This window comes from Mesoplodon bidens, assembly GCF_964165515.1.
Source record: "Mesoplodon bidens genome assembly, chromosome: 19".
Lineage (NCBI taxonomy): Eukaryota > Metazoa > Chordata > Mammalia > Artiodactyla > Ziphiidae > Mesoplodon > Mesoplodon bidens.
In genome coordinates, this window is record NC_138179.1 from 28,361,990 (window position 1) to 28,382,976 (window position 20,987).

General features: G+C 45.8%; 1 protein-coding gene across 2 annotated transcripts in view; it reads right to left on the reverse strand.

Annotated features, from left to right (window-relative positions):
• Window positions 1-19,750, reverse strand: part of SPECC1 (sperm antigen with calponin homology and coiled-coil domains 1) — a 136,041-nt gene extending 116,291 nt beyond the window's left edge. The window contains exon 1 of one of the 2 annotated variants that reach the window (XM_081218756.1): window positions 19,554-19,750. In XM_081218756.1, coding sequence (XP_081074882.1) covers window positions 19,554-19,593 — 40 coding nt within the window. In that variant the 5' untranslated portion in view covers window positions 19,594-19,750. The remainder of the gene's footprint in view (window positions 1-19,553) is intronic. The other variant, XM_081218757.1, reaches the window with a different exon arrangement.
• Between the last annotated feature and the right edge of the window lie 1,237 nt (window positions 19,751-20,987).

The window sequence follows — 20,987 nt, forward strand, 5'->3', positions numbered from 1 at the left end:
AAATAAACAGCACGTAATAAAACAACAAAGAGTACACCAGCATTTCAGAAATTAGGGAGTAGTCAATCTCACCCCATCATCTTGAAAAGCACCATCCTGAGACAGAACAGTTAAGAGGATGAAACCCAGAAAGGACTCCATAAAGACTGAGGGCAGCACAGCAGGGATGACAGCAAACGCACCTGTTGTACAATGAATTGTAAAAGATACTAGCATGGCTGTCCACCCCTCCTGGAGGAAAGGAAGCATCCCTGGGGGGCGGGGACGGAGGTACTTAGACCATCTCCATTGAGCAGCAACCACTTTCCCCTACACACATCGATGGCAGCTTAACAAAAGACGCAGAGCCATTCAGATGTGCCCATGCGCTAAAACTCAACATTTCTAAAAGTGAATTCTTCACATTGTCTCTCACACCCTCCTCCGGATGTCCCTGTTTTCAGCCTCTGTCTCTCTCTCTCTCTTACTGATATCACCATTTTCCCAACCACCCAATCTTAACACACATCGCCTTTAATTCATTTCTCTCTTTATGGGAAGAAAGTTAAAATTTTTACTAGATAATACAAAAGATAATTAATGAAGACATTTATCACATTCCTAGAAGGAAAAGCTCTATACTGGAAAATGTGCTAATTCCCTCCTAGAGTAATACAATTTCGCTAAAATTCAAACTGGATGTTTTGGAAACCAGCTAAAGTGACTCAAATACTCATTTGGAAGAATAAATAAGAAAAACAGTAAAAAAAAAATTACAATGAAGAAAACTTGCCTTGTCAGATACTAAGATACTGCATAGCTACAACAATTAAAATCATACAACCAATGAGCAAAATATAGAGAACAGAAAATATATCCAAGAATATACAAGTGTCTAACATAAGATAAAAAATGGCAAATTCAAATCAGCGAGGAAAAGAAATCTTGCTTAGTAAATGCTGCTGGAATAATTGCCAAATGTTTTAAATACATTTTCTTAAAACATATGTCAAAGTACATTCCAAATGGATTAAAGACATAAATATTAAAAAATGGGAACATGAAACCCCAAAACATCTGACCTTTAGGAAGGAAAAATCTTTCTAAGCCTAGAAACAATGCTAGAAATCACAATGGAAAAAAAAGACTTTTATATTTCAAAAAACTGAATAATTAATATACTACCAAAAAAAAAAAAAAACAAACCCTGTACAAATTATCTCCAACAATAGAACAGAAATGGATTGGCAGTGTTCACATGCCAAAAAATAAACAAGAATAATACTAAAACTCCAATGGAACATTGTGAAAAGACAGGAATAGACAAATCACAAGAAAAAATGACCAATAAATATATGAAATTCAAGAGATACACAAATTAAAACAATGAAATACTTTTTTGCCTATCTAATAAGGAGAAATCATTTAGGATCAGAATAACACTGGCAAAAGGCTACCATGAGACCAACGCTCTCCTCCTACCCAGCTGCATGTATTTTATAACACTTCCAGAAAGGACACAGAATACCTATCAAGAGGTTTACAAATGATCTTATATTTTGGCCAAGTAAATATCTATCTAATAATTTAGCCTAAGGATATATTCAGAAACTTAGACACATTCATACATAACAATAGACTATCACAGAGATGTTAAGAATATTTGGCAATATTTAATGACACTAACTTTATGATACACTGTTAAGTAAAGAAGTCAGGATGTGAATCTGAATACAAAATACAGTTTAACCGTGTGACAGTGCGTATCAAAAAGGCTCAGTAACCACACCGCACAGAAATGTCAAGAGGCATGATCTCCGAGTGGCAAGATCATGAGTGATTTTTATTGTCTGGACACAGTTCTTTAGTTTCTTCATTTTCTATAAAATGAGCATGTATTACTTACGTAATCAGACAAGACACTTGTATTTTAAAATTAACTACCAAAACAGCTCCACTGGCTCCCCTCTCTCCACAGGATACATTCTAAACCCCGGACCACAGCACACTGCCTTTTTAACCTCCACATCTTTGCCTCCCATCCCTCCTTAATGCTCTAGCAACAACAAAGAGCTAACCAGCCCTCCACACTGCTGCATTCTCGCACAGCTCCACTTCTTGGCAGGTGCTGCGCCCTCTGCGGAAAAGGCCCTTCCACCCCCAAAAGGCCTCTTCACCCTGAAAGACTCACTCGAATGTCCCTCTTCTGTGAAAACTTCCCCAATGTCCCCAGGAAGAAATACTGCTTCCTGGTCTGGGTTCCACACCTCTTTGCTCAGGGCAGCACTGTGGAGGGAGTGCGCCGTAACGAGGTTTACTGTGTGTCTTCCTCCCTGTGGTAGACACGATGATGCCCCAAAGATGTCCACTCCTAACCCCCGGTGCCCGGGAATATGTCACATGGCAAAGGGGCTTTGCAGGAGTGATGAGATTACGGATCTTGACTTGGGGAGATTATCTTGGATCATCTAGGGGGTCAACATAATCACAAGGGTCTTGTAAGAGGGAGGCAGGAGGGTCAAAGACAGAAAAAGGAGATGTGACCATAGAACCAGAGGCTGGAGGAGGAACTTTGAAGGTGGAGGGAAAATGCAGGTGACCTTTAGAAGTTGGAAAAGGCAAGGAAACAGATTTGCCCTGAAGACTCCAGAAGGAATGCAGCCCGGCCAACACCTTGATTTTAGACATCTAACCTCTAGAACTATAGGCAAATAAATCTGTGCTCTTTTAAGCCCATAAGTTTGTGGGTTTGTTACAGCAGCAATAGGAAACTAATACACTCCTGACCACACCAAAAGCACCTTGGGGCAGGCACGGGGAAGGGAGGGGAGGGGAGGACAGGGCAGCAGGGGACACACTCTGTCAAACATCAGGTGATAAACGAACCACTGTCTACCTCAAGGAAAACGATGGAAAGTAAGTAGGAAAATGAGAGGAAGGAGGAGAAGGAAGAGGAGGAGGGGTTAACATTTACTGAGACATTAAAGTTTATTGCTAATTTATTTGTTAATGTTTATTAACATTTTTCGAGAACTTATTCCCCCTTCCAGGCATTGTTCTAAGAACATTACGTTGTTCTAGGAATTCCTTTAAGGAAGTGCTATTATCCCCATTTTACAGAGAAGGAAAACAAAACAAGAAATTAAGCAACTAGCCTAGGATCACCCAGCTGGTAAATAGGGAAGCCAGGATAAGAATGCAGGAATTCTCGCTCCAGAGCCCAGGCTGTTGAATATTAAGAAGAAACAGCGTACACACTGAGGGAGGGACCTGCAGGAATTTGCACGTTTGCATAAGACATAGGGAATACATATCCTTTAAATTAGGCGGAACTTATTAAAGGACTATTCTCTATTCGACCGGCCATGCTCGGGGCAGCTCTGTTTTCTGCACAGTCCGACTCACACGGGGACGCAAACCCGACGGCCTGATGCCGAAGGGGCTGTTTGAAGGCTGCGGGGATGCTGCCTGGGGTCTATCCTTCCCAGGCATCCAGCCCTCCCTCTTACCCCTGCCCAGTCTGTCTGCCCTGTCCGTCAGTCCAGCGCACACTCCCCGCACGAGGACCTGAGCTGACAGCAGCCAGGGAAGCCCCAGGACCTGTAAGAAGTGTTTGTTTTGGTCAGGAGAGCAGGTGGAAGGCAGGTGGGTGACTGAAGGCTGGCAGCGGCACTGACCCACCCGGAAGTAAGTCGGTCATGGTTCCCAGATTACAAGGCAAGGCCAGTGGGGAAACACATCTTTGCAAAGTCTCCCTTCCCTATTTTCAGTAAGATCTGAAAGGAAAACACCTTCCTTTAAGGGGAAAACTTGGCCTCAGGAAAGACTGCTTTCAGGTGCTAAATACTGATGCCTGGCAATACTGCCCACGACAGAAAACCCGTCTGTGAGTCAGAAGACCAGCTAAGGAAAGTCGCTCCAAATCCTGAGAAAAAGGATAATGGGATGAATACAATTTTTTTTTAAATTAAGAGACATGGAGGACGATCAGCAAGATCAACCTAAGCACTGTAGGAAAGCCAGATGGCAAGAAGAAAGCAACGGGAGAAAATTAACCTGAGATAAAGAACAGGGTTAACGGACTTCAGGGATCACCGATTACCTGGCAAAGCACCACCAGGGGTGTGAGCCGAGCCAGGCTGGCCCGCAGCAAAGGCAGGAGGGAGGGCTCCGACGTCTGACGAGGGCGCTAGAGGCTGGAGCCTAGGAATGACGGGCCCCGACTGGGGGCTCCCCATCCTCCGGGGGGCGCTGCAGATGGAGGTGCCGAGCCCACAGCGAAGGTGCCAGGCTGAGCTGGAGGATGTGGGGAGGCCCCTGGCTGGAAAGAACGAACCCTGCTTCCCCGCTGCACTCGCCCCGACAGCCGACCCCAGAGGGGTGGGTTCCCCACTCCGGCCGCCTCTCTCAGCCGCCTGAATTCTGCCCTAACTATCTGGACTTAACCCGGGACCCACAGGTTAAAGTAGGGGCTCAGTCCCCAGGATCGCCTCCCCCCCGCCGGAGGTGCTGTCACAAGTCCCACGTTGTCGCCTGTACTTCTGACCACCCGGCTATGAACCACCGGTCTCAGCCTCCCCCTCAGCTTTGATCATCCGCTACAGCCGCTCACAGAATTCCGCAAACAGGTAGATCACCGGTTTACTGCAGACGACACAACTCAGCACAGCTGGATGGAAGAGAAGCCCATCCAGGGGGGCCACAGCCTCCAGCACCTCGACACCCTCGGCAGCCCGGAAGCTCCACAGCCCACGGTGAGTTTAGGGAGATTCCGCTACGTAGGCAACATTGATGGGATCCCTGGCCATTGGTGGTGAAACCCCTCCACACCCCCTCCCCGCCCCAGGGGTCCCAAGCCTCCCACTGCCCGCCCGCCCGCCGGTCCCTCTGCCACCAGCCCCACCCTCAGGTACGGAAGAAGGAGCTCGTTACAATTAAGAAAAGACGTTCCCCTCACCCCATCACTCAGAAATTCCACTGGTCTCGGGGCTCTGTGCCGGGAACCGGGGCCCAGATGTGTATGTCTTAACTCTGCCAGGCATCACCAGGCCTGTGACTTTGCAGGGCAAGCAGTGACCTGGCCTCCCCGCCCGGCCTGCGGCACACGTGTCCCAGGGGGTACAGAGCGAGTCAGGCCCCGCACTGACCTCCTGAGTCAGCCAGTCCCTGTGCGGGCAGGACCTGTGGTCAGCATGGAGCCAACTCCCCACAACTGAACTTTTTAAGGAAGAAAACTCCGGGTGATCTTCATCTGCTTTCAGGACATCAGAGTGTTCCCTTCGGGGCAGAATTCATAAAGGAAATGAAAGATTGCTGGAAAACGCCAGGAAACAGATTCTCCCTTGGGGTCTTCCCCCAAAGGTCTGACCACCCGGCCTCAATATGGGACTAGTGTGAGGACCGTCCCAGCTCCAGCTCCCCCAGGACTGACAGACAGCCGCTGTGACTGCATCACTCCCCCTCTGCCACCCCACTTCCGTGGCCCCCTCACAGGTACTGTCCACGGGGACCCCCCATAAACCTGCTTGCACACAAATCTCTGTCTTGAGGCCTATTTACCCGGAAGCAACCAGAACAATCCATTATAACCTCATTACACGTGTGTAGTGTGTTCATTTAATTATTTGATCTTAAAATAATCTTTCTTTTAATTTAGTCTTACTTCATTTTTTAAATATATATAAGTTTATTTATTTATTTTGGGCTGCGTTGGGTCTTCGTTGCTGCGCACGGCATTTCTCTAGTTGCGGCGAGCGGGGGTTACTCTTTGTTGTGGTGCGCGGGATCCTCATCGCAGTGGCTTCTCTGTTGTGGAGCATGCACTCTAGGCACGTGGGCTCAGTAGTTGTGGCACAGGGGCTCTAGGCTCGCAGGCTCAGTAGTTGTGGCATGTGGGCTCTCGAGCGCAGGCTCAGTAGTTGTGGCGCACGGGCTCTAGAGCACAGGCTCAGTAGTTGTGGCGCATGGGCCCAGTCGCTCCGCGGCATGTGGGATCTTCCCAGACCAGGGCTCGAACCCGTGTCCCCTGCACTGGCAGGCGGATTCTCAACCACTGCGCCACCAGGGAAGTCCCAAGTCTTATTTCGTTTTAATTCGTCTTATTATTTCTTCAATCAGAAGTCAAAAGCTCAACTGCCAAGAGATCCACACAGGTAAAATAAAGGTCTGAAAGGCAAAGTAAGGAGCCAAAGGGAGTGGAGGGAAATATGACATGTGGAGCTCAGGCCCCATCCCAAAACTTCCAGACACTCCGGAAGTAAAGGAGGTTTGCCCATCCACATCCTCTGTACCGTACTTCCACAAAGACATAATCGGCACACACACAACTCTGCACTCAGCTTTGTTCATCCCCCTCGACATCACATGCTTCTCATCCTTGGGTGTAATCCTGACGGTTCCGTCTGGTGCTACCCAGTGAGTCAAATCACCACAATCACTGAACCGTTCCTTCTGTTTAGATGGCTACACTGTGGGGAAGTGACCTAGCAATGCCCGTGATGGTTATCAGATGGGGTGCTGACTGAACGTCTACTGTCAACATCTGTGGGCTTAGATTAATTTTTTCTAAATTTGGCTTTCAGGCGCTGCTCCTGATACACAGACAATGAAGCATGGCAGTTTCATAGATAAAAGTGAGCACGAGGCTCTCAAGGATAATATAATCCACTCGGTATTACACAAACACCTTTAAAGTCTAAATAGCAACTTCTTTGGGAATAATGGTCAAAGCTGCCCATTTCACCTAAATATGAAATAAAACAGAAACCTTTAGGTCAGTCAGCAGTCTGCATTCTTTTCATGCCAAGGCAAAGGCTAGACTTGTATTTTAGTATGATTTCCCTTTGTTTCCCAGAGTAGCTCATGCACCCTTATTTGGAAGTTTTCCTTTCTGTCCTGCAATTGGGGGAAAAAAACAGTACTCTAGAAACTCAAAATGCCTTCTAGTCTGGCGTCTCCAAAGCATCCCATGGAATCATGCACTTCTTCTAAAAGGTGGAAGGGGCGTCACGAATACAGCTCAGGCCCTCATCTGATCAACATGAAAACCCACCGGGTCAAAAAAGGAGAAATGAACCTCCAGCGTCTGTCTCTGAATCCAGGGCTCTGTGTAATATATGACCTATCACCGAGAGAAGACGCAGTTTATTTCACGCAATCCGTGTATAATCAACCCCCTCCCTGCATTGTGCACACTGACTGTCTCATTTCTGAAGCACTCAAATCTGATGCTACAGCCTTGAGGGGAAGAGGGGATTAGAATTCCTTGAGGGAGGATGCCCAGGATCACATCAGTGACTCCCCCCTCCCACACAGACCATGTCCCCTTGTTTCTTCCTCCCTTTCTCCTCTTCCATCTCACCTCCCTCCCCGGCACCCCCAAGCATCTCCTCTCTCCCTCCTCCCGGTCTGGCCCTGCTCCGGCCTGTCCTCTCACGGAAAGAAGCCTAAATTTCACTACTTCGCACAAACCCCAGCTCAGCCCAGCCCCGCCCCAGGGGCCGTTCAGCAACCACACAAAGAATCTTCCCCCCTCCCCGCCCCCGCGGGGGGAGAAGGGAGCCTGCCCAGGCTGGTGGGGAAAGGTCCACCTGGGGAGGCCACATGTGAGCTGAGGCCTGGGAGGATGAGGAGGAGGTTAAAGGTATCGTTTATCTTCCCAATGGCGGCACTTTTGACGGTGAAGGTAACAAGAGTAAACCAACGGGCGGCGGGCGTTGGCTGGGACGGTGGCGGGCAGGGTAACCCGCGGCCGGCTTGAGTCCGGTGACAGGAGCATCCCAGGAAAGGGGCAAGGACCGGGGGAGGGGGGGTCACGGGACACAGGGGCCACGCCTTAGGCAGGAACGGCACGTGACTACACAGGTGCGTGTGGAGGCCCTGGCTAAGGCTCACCTGGACGGCCCTTGGGCCTCCTGCGGTGTTGTCATTAACGGGAACAAGAAGAGATCTCCAGAGACGGTAAACATGTCTGGGCCCTAAACTTCACACTCTTTCATCAACAAGAGAAGCACCTCTGCTTTAGACACATCTGGCAGCTTTGGTTACTGGTTTCCAGGTGCATGGGAACACACTTGCGGCAAGAGATAAGTGACGGGGGGAGGCCAGAATGTGACCAACACATGACCCCGTGTGGACTGACCGCAGCCATCAAGGAGCCCCAGGGCACCCCAGAGTCAAGACTGGGGACAGAACTGACATGGACAGTGACGACCTGAGTAAACAAAAGGAGGACGTCGGTAATACTTCTGGGGATGATTTTGCATCCGAAGTGGGTAGCGTAAGACTCCGGATACCAGAATTTACTACAGAGAAGAGGTTGTTTTAATGTACAGATCACATTAAAATGGAATCACTGTTATCTCTTCGTTTTCATTTTTTCTTTTTTCTTAATCGCCTAGAATTACTGATTGAAAATCCCTACCAAGGCAGAAAGCACAAAAGCAGAAAGCCACAGAAGGTTAGGATGCCAGGCAAGTTGTGAGGGACACACACACACACAACACACACAAAGGCACACCCCTCCCCAACACTGTGAACCTGCAGAAAGACGCTCTTCTGCCACATCTTTGGTCCAGCTTGCAAGCATGTAATTCCACGTAACTCTGGCACAGTGTAACGCACTCAGACTGAAGAGAGGGCAGAAGAGACCAAAATAAAACCACAAACAGATAATTTTCATGATAGTTCTATGCCCATGTGAGCCTCTGAATAGGGTCTTTGTTCATCTGTTTATAAATCAGAAGAGAAGGTTAGACTGCTGATAACTTAACCTTTCAAGTTGTTTTGTTTTGTTTTGTTTTTTAATGTGGCTACTGGTGCCAGAGAGAAAAGCAGGACCATTTAGAGGAAGGAGATGAATTCTTTGGCAGATAAAACAAAGGGGATTTTCAAGGGCTCTGAAGGTGGTTGGCACTGGTTCTTTCCTGGATATAGTTTCAGGTCAAAACTTATGACTTTACTTTCCAAGTTGATCATAACCCCTAATCTTAACACTCATCGTAATTAGGTTTAATTTGGAACAAGCAGCTGGAAATGAGGGAGGATAAGGGGTAAAGGAGAAAAGACTAGAGAAACAGAGCACGGGTTTTACAAAACGAGCAGAGGCAGAAGGACACTGGTAAGAGAATATTTACGAATAGATCTGAGTTATGACAGGGGGATGGCCTCTGTGACAGGCAGGGAAGGAGACGATGAGGGCAATGTCCTGGCCAGCCCCCCAGGGAGTCCTCAGCCCAGGATATCTGGCTTATCTCTGTAGTGGTGTGGAATGCAGAAAAACTCTTTCTGTGAAAGAAGCTTTTCTGAATTTCATAACATTAAATGATTTTTTTAACCTCAATTTTAAATATTTGGCCAACTGCATTAATTTTGAAATATCAAACCTACTTTCTCCTGAGAATTCAAAAATTCCCTGGCAATACAAGGGACAGCTGCCATCAAGGTCTTCATAAGGATACACTGAAACCTTCGAAATTCTCCATGTTTTAATGCTGCTTCTATGATACTACTACACAGTCTGGTCTCAGCTGATTGAAGCCGTAACAACACTTAAAGAAAGTAAAACAGGATTCAACAGACTAGAAATCTCATACCTAAAGCACATTCGGGCAACACACTCCCCAGGTGAAATCCCATTCTCCTCCATCCCCAAAGTCACAGAATGTTAAAGGTAGCAGAAGGGCTTCCCTGGTGGCGCAGTGGTTGAGAGTCCGCCTGCCAACGCAGGAGACGCGGGATCATGCCCCGGTCTGGGAGGATCCCGCGTGCCGCAGAGCGGCTGGGCCCGTGGGCCGTGGCCGCTGGGCCTGCGCCTCCGGAGCCTGTGCTCCGCAACGGGAGAGGCCACAGCAGTGAGAGGCCCGCGTATCGCAAAAAAAAAAAAAAAAAAAGGTAGCAGAAAACCCTGCACACACACCCTTTTTTACATACAAGGCAACAAGGGACCAAGAAAAGCTTTAACTGATAATTCACCTTTCCTGTTAAAAAGGTTTTTTTTCCCAAGAGGAGGATTTAAGAAAAACCTGATTGAAAATTTCATTATAAGGTGAAAAATTTCAAATCCATCACATTATTCTGCCTAAAAAGAAAAATCATAATCTCAAGAGCGATGCCCAAGAGGCATTTTACAAAACTCAGCAACTGTTTCTGACCTTAAAACCTGTAATATGTGAAGGATAATTCCTCCGTGTAACAGGGGACATCCATCTTGTGATCATGAGCATCCAGCTCAGAGTGGAGAGCTCACAGTTCATCACAGAGGGCCTCACACACCCATTTCTCCCCAGGCTCACGCCATGAATGTGACCTTTTAATAAACCCTTGTTTCCGGTTATCATTAACTTAAAGAAAGCTACGGTCCTACACACATCTACATACACACATGGACGCACGTATATGCATGTTCGCACATATAGGACTATACGTGCATTTCCAAGCTGGTTACCTTACTGTATTCTCACTAGTTCTAATAGTTTTTCAGTTGATCTTCTTGGCTATTATAACAGAAGAATTACAGTCTCTATAAATAATGCTAATTTTGTCTCATTTTTAATAAACCTTAAAAAAAAAATCTTACTGCCTTGGCTAGTCTATCTGAAAACAACGTCCTCTATGGGCACCACTGTTTTTTTCCTGACCTTTGAAGGAATGTTTTTAGTTTCCTGTTAAGCATGGTGTGTGTGGCTTTCAGACCATTTTATTTATTATCTTAAGAAAGAATCCATTCATTCCTATTAAATGTTTATGAAGTAGACGTTAAGTGTTATTAAATGCATTACTGACATACAGTAAGATGAATTTTTTTCCTCTTTAAATTTACTGATGTTGTAAATTCTATTTATATAATACTATTATTGCATTCTTGGAAGTAACCTTTTTTTTTTTTAACCAGTGGGTGTAATATTTTAAAAAGGCATCGCTGGAGTAAATTTGGCTTATATTTCAGCCGGGATGTGCACTCCATACTGTCCTCCGGGTTTCTTTTTTCCTCTCTCTCTGAAAGGCTCTGGTATCAGGATGATTGTTGATAGTATTAGCACTGCTTCTGTCAAAATAAATTGAAATGCTCTCCATCTTTTACGTACTTTGGAGTATTTTTCAAGCTTCTGTTATTTGAGTATCACCTTTACATTTTTGGCTGTATTTGCATTTACCTATCCTATTGTGTATTTAATATTTTTCTGCATAAACTTAGTATCGACTCACTTTTTTTAAAACCTAACCCTGTCCTAAGCAACACAGATTCGATGAACTAGTTACAGTTTTTCTAACACATTTTAATTTAATTATTAAAATAAGAACTAGTCATCAGTATATACCTTAAACCATTATCTGCACCTTCTGTAATATAATAATCTTTGGGAAATGATGCATTAGACATTTTAAAATAGCACAGAAATTCTATTTTTCTGATCTTTGAAAAACTCTGCCTGTAACACCATCTGGGTTCAAGATTCTTTTTGGAGCTTTTTTTCTTAAGTCACTTTGTGATGTCTTCCAAGATTATTTTTCTGCCCAAGTATCTCATTACTTCATGAATTGATTTTGGTAATTTCATTTTCCTAGAAAATTTCAATTTCATCAAAAATTTCTATTTTTTTCTTTTTAAAATCTCCACATCTCTGATTACATACATTCTTACATTACTAATTTGGGGTATTTGTGGGGTTTTTTTTCTAAGTTTAACTACAGCTTTATCTATTTTATTGTTTTAACAAAGGACCTACTCTTAGATTTTTCAATTCTAGCGGGTTTTTTTTCTTTTTTGTTAATTCATATATTCATTTAACAAATATTTACTAAGTGCCAACCATGTGCCAGGCCACCTGCCAGGTGCTGAGGGTAGGAGAAGGGGGAACAGATGCTGTCGTAATTTACTTCATTAATTTCTGCCCCTTTAAAAAAACTCCCTCCTGTTTTCCCAGATATCTTTTGTTGTTTATTTTCTAATTTTCTGCACTTCATTTATGATCACAAAAGCTTTCAGAGAAATGAATTTGCTTGCTATTTGTAACTTTATGAAGTATTTCATAACTATTTTTCTAAATGATGTGAATTATAGTTTTTAGTTCCTATTTGCATCAATTTCCAAATAGTTTTTTTTTTTTAGGTATAATTGACAAACAACATTATATTAGTTTCAGGTATATAACATAATGACTGGATATTTGTACACACTGTGAAATGACCACCACAATAAGTCTGGTTATCATCGGTCACCAACACTTACAAAATGATTTACCCTCCCAGCAACTTTCAAATGTGCAATACATTATAATGAACTATAGTCACACCACGCTGTACCCAGATGGATTAAGTTTTTAAATTTTCAATTTTTATCCCTACCGTTTTATTGCCTTACAATCACACAGTGACCAGTAAAATTTCCCTTAAGAGATGGTAATAAGGTTTTCTTTCTGGTCTAGAACAGATCAATGTTTTAACCATTCCACGAACAATCTACAAAAACTGTAAGGCACAGGTTGAAGTCTCTCATTTCACATGTGAGTTTTTTCAGGCATTTCTAATAGCTTTTGCTTTAATCATTTCCACGGTTTTGCTAGTTAGTATACTGCATTTTGTAACTGCTACTTTTTCTTCTTGAATTGTACTTTTATCAATAAAGAAGGTCCTGTCTGATTTAAGGTACTCTGTGGTGTGTGTCTTTAACTGATACTACAGTCACACTGTAAGCCAGGCAGAGGCGTGAGCGATAGCCACAATTAAATCACATTTTGCTTTACTATCAAGAAAGACACCGCCTTAAGAGACAAAGTGTTAAGAAAGGCAGGCAGAGTTGTATCAAGTCAAAGGTCTTCTGAGTCAGATGGGAAAACGTTTACATATTTTAAGTCCCAAAGACGTGCAAGCCCTAATCAAGTGATACGGCCAGCCATTTGAATGGAGGTCTCAGACTCCTGTCAGGAGCTACAGGAATTACGTAAAATGTAATTTGAATCTAAGGTACATGGGCATTATGACCACTTCCTTCTTCAAGTTTTGAAGTTAGTGTCACAGAGAGATTACAAGGATTTTGAAACTAGAATTCTCTACCCTATCAGTAAGATTGAAGGCATAAGAGAGATATCCTCAGATAAAGGTTGAGACAGTGCATCACGCGTGGATTATCTTTGCATGGGCGCAAACCCAACTGCTCAAGAATGTGCCCCAACCACAGCAAAAGGTGCTCTGCCTGCTATGGGTAAGAATCCCATCCCTGTTCCTGCCAGAAATCTCTGCTGGTTAAAAAACCTCAGCAAACTGAGAAGGCAACCCCAAAATTATATGAGATGAAATCCCAATACCATTTATTATTTGGAGTAAAACACTTAAGTAAACATATTTTAATTTGAGAGGTTAGAATCAAGGAGAAAAATATTCAGAATAATTAAACAAGTAGTAATAGTAGTATGTATTAAGAAATACCTGCATTTTGGAATTACGTGTTTTAATGTTTAAGAGAACTAGACCTACCAAGAGTTACTGATCAGCCTCAAGATTCTAATTTAAAATGTGTAATTGAAAGTGTGCATCTATATACACACACATATAAAGAGAGAATGTGTGAGTGTTTGGGGATGTATAAGAGGACTTAAGAAACACTATATTCTTAAGAATTATTATTAAATGTATAAGACTTCTAAAAACTGGACTTGTCAGTCAGACTTTAACAGGTACCTAAATATATTAAATAAACACAATTTAAAATATTTAAAATTTATTAACCAAGTTTGAAAACTTGGTTAATAAATACTAATCAAATAGTGATTAATAAATCACCCTTAAATAATGATTATTAAATTTTACTTGAGTTACAAATAGAATAACAAGATGCTGAATTGAAAGCTTTTTTTAGAATTCGTTTCTTATTATTCACAACTTTAACTCACTTAATTTTAAGAATCAAACTAACATCTGAATATGCTTTTCTGCAGCACATATATTTTGTTTTTTGTTTTAATCTAGAGGAGGAGGCTCTTTTTTTAAGTGAGTTTAACCCACTCACATTTATTATAGTAACAAATATATCTGATATTCTCACCTTTTTTTTTATTATGGGTTATCATTGATCTTTGATATATATATCTTTTTAATCCTAAAAGGCTGCATTTTCCCAAGTATGTCTCTGAGGACACTAGTTCCACTCTGAAATTCTTCTATGGAACAAAATACATCTGAGAAAAATGCATGCTATATTCTCTTCTTTGTGACTACTGTAAAAACTCTGATGAATCCTTGAAATCTAAAACTAAGGACAAGAGAAGCCACTAACTCATTGGCTCAAGCCCTCCTACCAACTCCACTCCTCTCCTCCCTTAACTCAAAACCCCAAACTGCTATGAATAAGATAAAACAGAGCACAAAAAAATACATTAGAAATAGAAAACAGAGTTGATGAAATTTTAGAAGGCAATAGGAAAACTGGAAGAAAAATGTGAACATAGAGACGATACAATATATAAAAGTTCAGCAACAGAGAGAATCACAGGAAATATTCCAGCCAAAGCAAAGGGAATGCAGGAAAAGAGAAAAAGGATTCAAAAAGCAGTGGGTTCACCGGAGAGTGAGACAGGACCAGAAGGCAACCAAGTCCAAACGGAAACATCAAGTCAGAAGGCCTAGAATAGTAACAACTAAACCTTACCAGGCACTTTCTGTGACGCGTGAGCCTATTCTAACCCATCATGTGTTCCAACCTATTCATGACCACAACAACCCCATGAGGTAGGTTGTCTACTATCCCCTTTTCTAGAGCTTAACTCACTTGCCCAAAGTCTCAGAGCTACTAAGTGACAAAACTGGGATTTGAACACGGAGTCTGGCTCCAGAGCCCAAACTCTCAACCACCATGCCTTGTGTCTCTAAGAAGAAAATGAATTCTCCACAACAATCCATAAAATCGAGGTGGATAAGAGGGTAAAACCATGTTAAGATAATTTTCAAAGTATTAATAAATATACTACTTTCCAATCTCCTTACTCATTCTATTTTTCTTTTAAAGTAATATTGTCTGTCACAGATTATAAGTTAAATGACCTAAGATTGCATTTCCTTCTCTTCTACATCTAAATGCACTACCTGATTTTCCAGCACATAATACACATGGGATCCTAATATTTTAAATGCTGATTGGTTTTCAATTTTTACAATCAACCTACAAACACGCACAGAAGATTTAATGATACTGATTAGGAAACAGAATGCTCTAGCCATGTAAAAATAAAGGTTGAGAGTAGGCCAGGATAGGGTATGGAGGATGTAGGGGAAAAGGCAGAAGAAATTTAGAGACAGCATATCCTCCTTTACCCAGCCAAGGACACCGTTTAAAGTTGGTTACCGTCAAGAAATACAAGTGGTAAATAATAAAAGATCTCCTTAGTATTTTTGTTTTTTGAGTGAAAATTTCATCGAGCAAAGTTAAAAGAATTTTACAGTGAACAACTAAACACCAACAACTGTATTCCACCATTAACACTTTACTAACAATAGATTTAGAAAATTTCAGTATGACTTGCAGGACTGGGGGAGGACAAGAAGACAGCAGTAAAAATGTGCTGAATTCCTCACCTTGCACAGTGACGGTTAGTAGGCAGCCTTCAAAGCTAGTAAGTCAAGAAATAGCATAGGTATAGCATATTATGTAGAATTACAGAGATAACCACCATTTCTTTGAAATGCATCAAAAAATAAGAGGAACTGACGGATGGATAGCAGGATGAATAGAAGGATAAAGCAAATGTAACAAAATGTTAATTGTAGACTCTATGTGATGGGTCTATGGCTGTTAACTATATATATCTTTCCATTTTTCTGACTAAAATTTCGTAAGAAAATATTGACACAGATGTGGTTGAGACTGAGCTGCCTTCCAGCCCTGAGCCTGGCCGGTGGAATGCGGGTGGGGATGACGGGCACCCCGTCCAGGCCTGGCCCCACCAGCCCCCGCAGGACCCTCATGCCCTCTCCCCTCTCCTGACCGCCACCAGAGCCGGCACAACTGGGGAGCCAGACCCTGAAGACAATGTTCCCCAGCCTGAGCCTCTAAGAACCCTACAACTCCCTGGACGGCCCCCACCTCCCCCTAGACTGGGGCGTGAGCGAAAAATCAACTTTTACTGTCTTAAGGGGCTATTGTGGGATTCGTCTTTAACCACAGTTAGCATTAACTCTAACCAGTCCCGAGTGGAACCTGAGGGAGTATGGGGAGAAGCTTTTACTTTTGTTTCCTATCATTGGTAGCCACTGTTTAAACACATACATGCAAATTTAAAGCAAAGAGTAAGCAGATATCAGCTAGCTGTGAGACTGGGAAAAGCCTTCTAAGCTTCTAAACTTAAGTAGAAACTAACGCCTCCTTTAGCATACTGGGTACCTCTGTGTGAACATAAAATGGCAAAATGGCACCTCTTTCTCCAGAGCGATACAACCCCACCCGGGCCCACTCATTTCTTTATTCCCAGCTGCCTTTGAACAGTGCGCAACCCGTGCGACTATGCCCAGCAGCCCTCTCTGACTTGCAAGCACCAACAACCTGGTTGGAAACTGAAAGACTGTTAACTGAGATCTTTTAGGAAGTAAGAGGTGTGGTCATCAACATGTTATGATTCCAGCTGCCCTCATCCGTGCAAACTTTCATGCCTTCTGCTTGATTCATTTCTCCTGTCCATCCTGTAACACCACAGTAAAAGTGACTCATCTCAGAGGACTGCAGACCCCACAAAAGAGACTCTTGCTATCACAGCAGCCAATTCCAAGGCTAGAAAAGCAGCAGCAGCTGAGAACCGCCTTCTGCCTCAGGCCTGCCCGCAGAGGGGGCTGGGGTGGGGTAGGGGTTGGAGATGGGGCTTTTACCTCATTTACCCTCTCACAGCCCCTCCCTGTCCGAGTAACCGAGGTCAGGGATCCGAGGGAGTCAGCCAGGAGGTGCGCCACTTGGATCTCCATTCGACAAAGACCCTGGCGTTCAGCTGCAAGGACTGGGGTCAGCTGACACTCCAGCTGTCAGTGCCACTGGGACTCAGCCTGGCTTCTAGGCCTAAGGCACATTCCTCCCAGGCAGCCTCCAGCAAGAGGACCAAGGACTGGCCATCACTGCCCGAGCTGGGGCTCCTCTCCTGGGCGGTCTGCTGGGGGCTCCAGGCAGCTGGCCAGGACTTGGTCGGACCTGCACGGTTCTCTGCCCACACTTGCTGCTCCCTCCTTTTCCATTCCTAGGTGGTGCGTCTGCATCATGGTCCACAGGCTTTCCAGGCCCGGTCCTGCTTCCCACCCCCTCCCTCTCCCCTCTGATAACCCTCCTTCATTCCTGATTCTGTTTAAGGGTCTGCGCCTCAGAGGACAAAACTGACACGACAGAAGATGGGTGTGAAAATCATACTCGGGCGTTCGTTGCTCTGCCTCGTCTGCCTGTTTCTACCGCCCGCCCTTGAGCCCTGCTCTGATGCCCCGCCAGAGCACTTGCTCTGATGTTAGTCCAATGCACCACACCTGCCAGTGGGAGGCCCCGATGCTTCCCATGCGGGCGAGGTGGTAAAGGGGATTGAGGATTCGTTAATCTTTAACTAAACTCTCATTTCCGGGACCTCATTGGCGCATTCTATAGCATTTCATCACAGCATGGAGATCACCTAAAGTTATACACACACTTTCAGCCAACAATACTCTAGCATTATAATCCTTCCTAAGAATTTCTAATTGGGTATCTTTACTCGCAGCAAATCAGCCTGAGTTCCCATTCTGAAATTATTTGTACTCTGAAAAATGCAATAAAATAACTCACTGGCATAAAGTGTCCTTTTCATCTCCTATCCATCAGCGTTCCCTGGTGGCGCAGTGGTTAAGAGTCTACCTGCCAGTGCAGGGGACATGGGTCCGAGCCCTGGTCCGGGAAGATCCCACATGCTGCAGAGCAACTAAGCCTGTGCGCCACAACTACTGAGCCTGCGCTCTAGAGCCCACAAGCCACAACTACTGAGCCTGTGTGCCGCAACTGCTGAAGCCTGCGAGCCTAGAGCCCGTGCTCCGCAACAAGAGAAGCGACTGCAATGAGAAGCCCGCGCACCGCAACGAAGAGTAGGCCCCGCTCGCCGCAACTAGAGAAAGCCCGCGCGCAGCAACGAAGACTCAACGCAGCCAAAAATAAAATAAATTATTTATTTATTTATTTATTTATTTATTTAAAAATAAAATTAAATTAAAATTAAAAGGTCACTTAGAAATCGGAACACAAGCACCCGAATGAATAACTCTTAAAAACTCTAACAAAGGGCACAGTCTCTTCACAGTTTTGACACTAAAGAAATAATACACAGAACAAGTGTGTACTACTGAGAGGTGTTTTTAAGATGTTACATACCCTTCACCTAGCAGCTTATCACAGGGCTGTTTATGACACACGCAAATTTGCATTAATTTGCAAATGTTGCCTATTTTGCCCAAAGAAGTTTGGATAAGTGCTGTGCAGTTTATAAAGTCACCCCTACGTAATCAATAAAGTAACCCCATCTCTAAAGTTTTTCTTCGCGGTCTGCCTCCCTGTGTGGCAAAGTTTTCCATCCCGGTTGTCATACCAGTCCAATGTCCCACAGCTGCCAGGGAGGCACCCGCCTCTGCCCAGCCTCAAGGATGTGGCCTGGCCCTGCTTGGCCTCCCTGCCAAGGTCAGTGAAGAGCAGTGTCCCGAGTCTGAGATCCAGGTCTTAATTAAACGGCCCTGCCTCCAATTCGAAGGATAAGTCACCTGGACCATTCGCTGCGCCTCTCAGAGCTTCCATTTCCTCATTCAAATTCAAATTTAAAAATCACCCGCTGGAAAAAGTGTTCCGAGTTCTGACTCTGTCCCACAAACACAGACCCGTCACCTGCCAGCCCAGGACTCCAGTCCCAGTTGGACCATCTCTCCCCAACCGACCAAGATGCACTTTGGGGGGCTAAAGGAAATCCCGTTTGTGTGTGTGACAGTACAGAAATGTTCTGTTTTGTTTGTAAACGCGACCCCGCGGTCAGCAGCATCTAACTCTGCTTAGGAGGTCAGGATGACCAACAGGAGATGAAAACCAGAGGCCAGCTGTCTTCCACCCAGCTCGCCCAATCCCTGAGCAAATAAAAATTTGATAAGCCGGAGAAGCGCCGGTATCCCAGAATAAGCACTGGCTATTTTGAGTAAGAAACAGTCACAATCCAGCCCCGGGTCTGAGGATGAGTTAACAGACCTGCTGACGGGCCGCCACCTTCCACAGGACTCTGGAAAATGTGACACGCACACGGACAGTGCCCATAAAGTCCGCACGAACTGCCCACGCGGCCACAGGGGCGACCCCGGCCCCTCGGCCGTCCCCGCCCCGCCCCCGCCCGCGGGCCCGGGCGCCAGGTGAGCCGGCGGCGTTTCCCCGTCGCGGCGCGGACACAGGTGAGTTCACCACCCCCGGCGCGCATTCCAGAGGCGAGACTCACGCCCGGGAACTTCGCCGCCCGCGCCCCTCGGCGCCCGCGGGCACCGCGGCTCCGGCCCAGGGCGGTGGGGGAAGGGCGCCCGGCCGGGAGGGGGTGCGGCGACCCCCCACCCGCCGCACCGACCTGCTTCGGGATCCTCGGGTCGCCCCGAGTGGTTGCCCATGCTCTGCGGCCTCGGGCAGCGGCCGACCGGCCGCCTCGGACGGCGTGTCCACCGCGCGGCAGCTCGCGCCGGCTCCGGCTGGCGAGGCGGCTACGTCCGGCGGGTCCGCTCCAGTCAAAGAAAGGGCCGGCGCCTCCAGTCCCCGCGACCGCCGGCCGCTCTGCGCCCGCTCATCTGCATACCGCCCGCCCACCTTATCTACATACCGCCCCCCACGCAGGCCGTCCACCTCGACTCGGGCTGCCCACCCCACGCGGCCCGCCCACCTCATTTACATACTGCCCGCCCACCTCATCTGCATATCTCTCTGGATCTTCCAAAGCGTCCCTCCCAGGCGGGGGAGGGACGCGCCCGCTGCCCGACTTCCGGCCTCTAGGGGCGGACGCTGAGAATGCGGCTGGACCCTGCAGGCTGGAAAAACCCCGCTGCGGGGACGCTGAGGCCAGGTGTCACGAGGAAGGAAGGCACAGTCCCGCGCGTGAGAAATCAGACCTTCGGGAAAAACCTGGGTTGCCATAAGACAGGCGCTTCGTAAGTATTTTTTGGGACTTAGTTCTTGGATGAATGAATAGACGAATAAGCAAGTTTGGAGGCGGAGGCGGTGAAGACGACGCTTTGACAACATTCTCCACGATGAATACTGCCACTAATAATAAATATGCATGCCAGTCACAAGGACAAACTGCCCTCAGAAATGACTGCCTTATCGGGGACTTCCCTCGTGGTGCAGTGGTCAAGAAGCTGCCTGCCAATGCAGGGGACATGGGTTCGAGCCCTGGACCGGGGAGATCCCACATGCTGCGAAGCAGCTAAGCCTGTGCGCCACAACTACTGAGCCTGTGCTCTAGAACCAGCGAGCCACAACTACTGAAGCCTGTGCACCTAGAGCCTGTGCTCCGCAACAAGAGAAGCCATCGCAATGAGAAGCCGGTGCACCGCAACGAAGAGCAGCCCCCGCTAGCCGCAACTAAAGAAAGCCTGAGTGCAGCAACGAAGACCCAACGCAGCCAAAAATAAATAGATAAATAAAAGAAATGACTGCCTTATGTGAAAACGCTTAGGACTCACTAAATCTTGCAGTGAAAAGTATGTAATGGGGGAAAAAATTATGAGCAGGACGGCGGGTTCCATGTGCTGCATCACTTCAACACTGGCCAATTCTCAGCTCTCATTCAACATCTTAGGTCACCGCTGGTCACTCTCAACAACAGTTTATTCCCTTGGTTTCAGGGACACCACACTCTCCTAGTTTTCTGCCACTTCCCCGGTCCTCCTCTCTGTCCCCTTCATTGGTTTCTCCTCATCTCCTCTAGACTCCCAGCGTCCTAATGCCCAGTCACCTCCATCCAACATACTCTTTGCCTTTAACGTGGCCATCACAGCCAAGCTGTGGC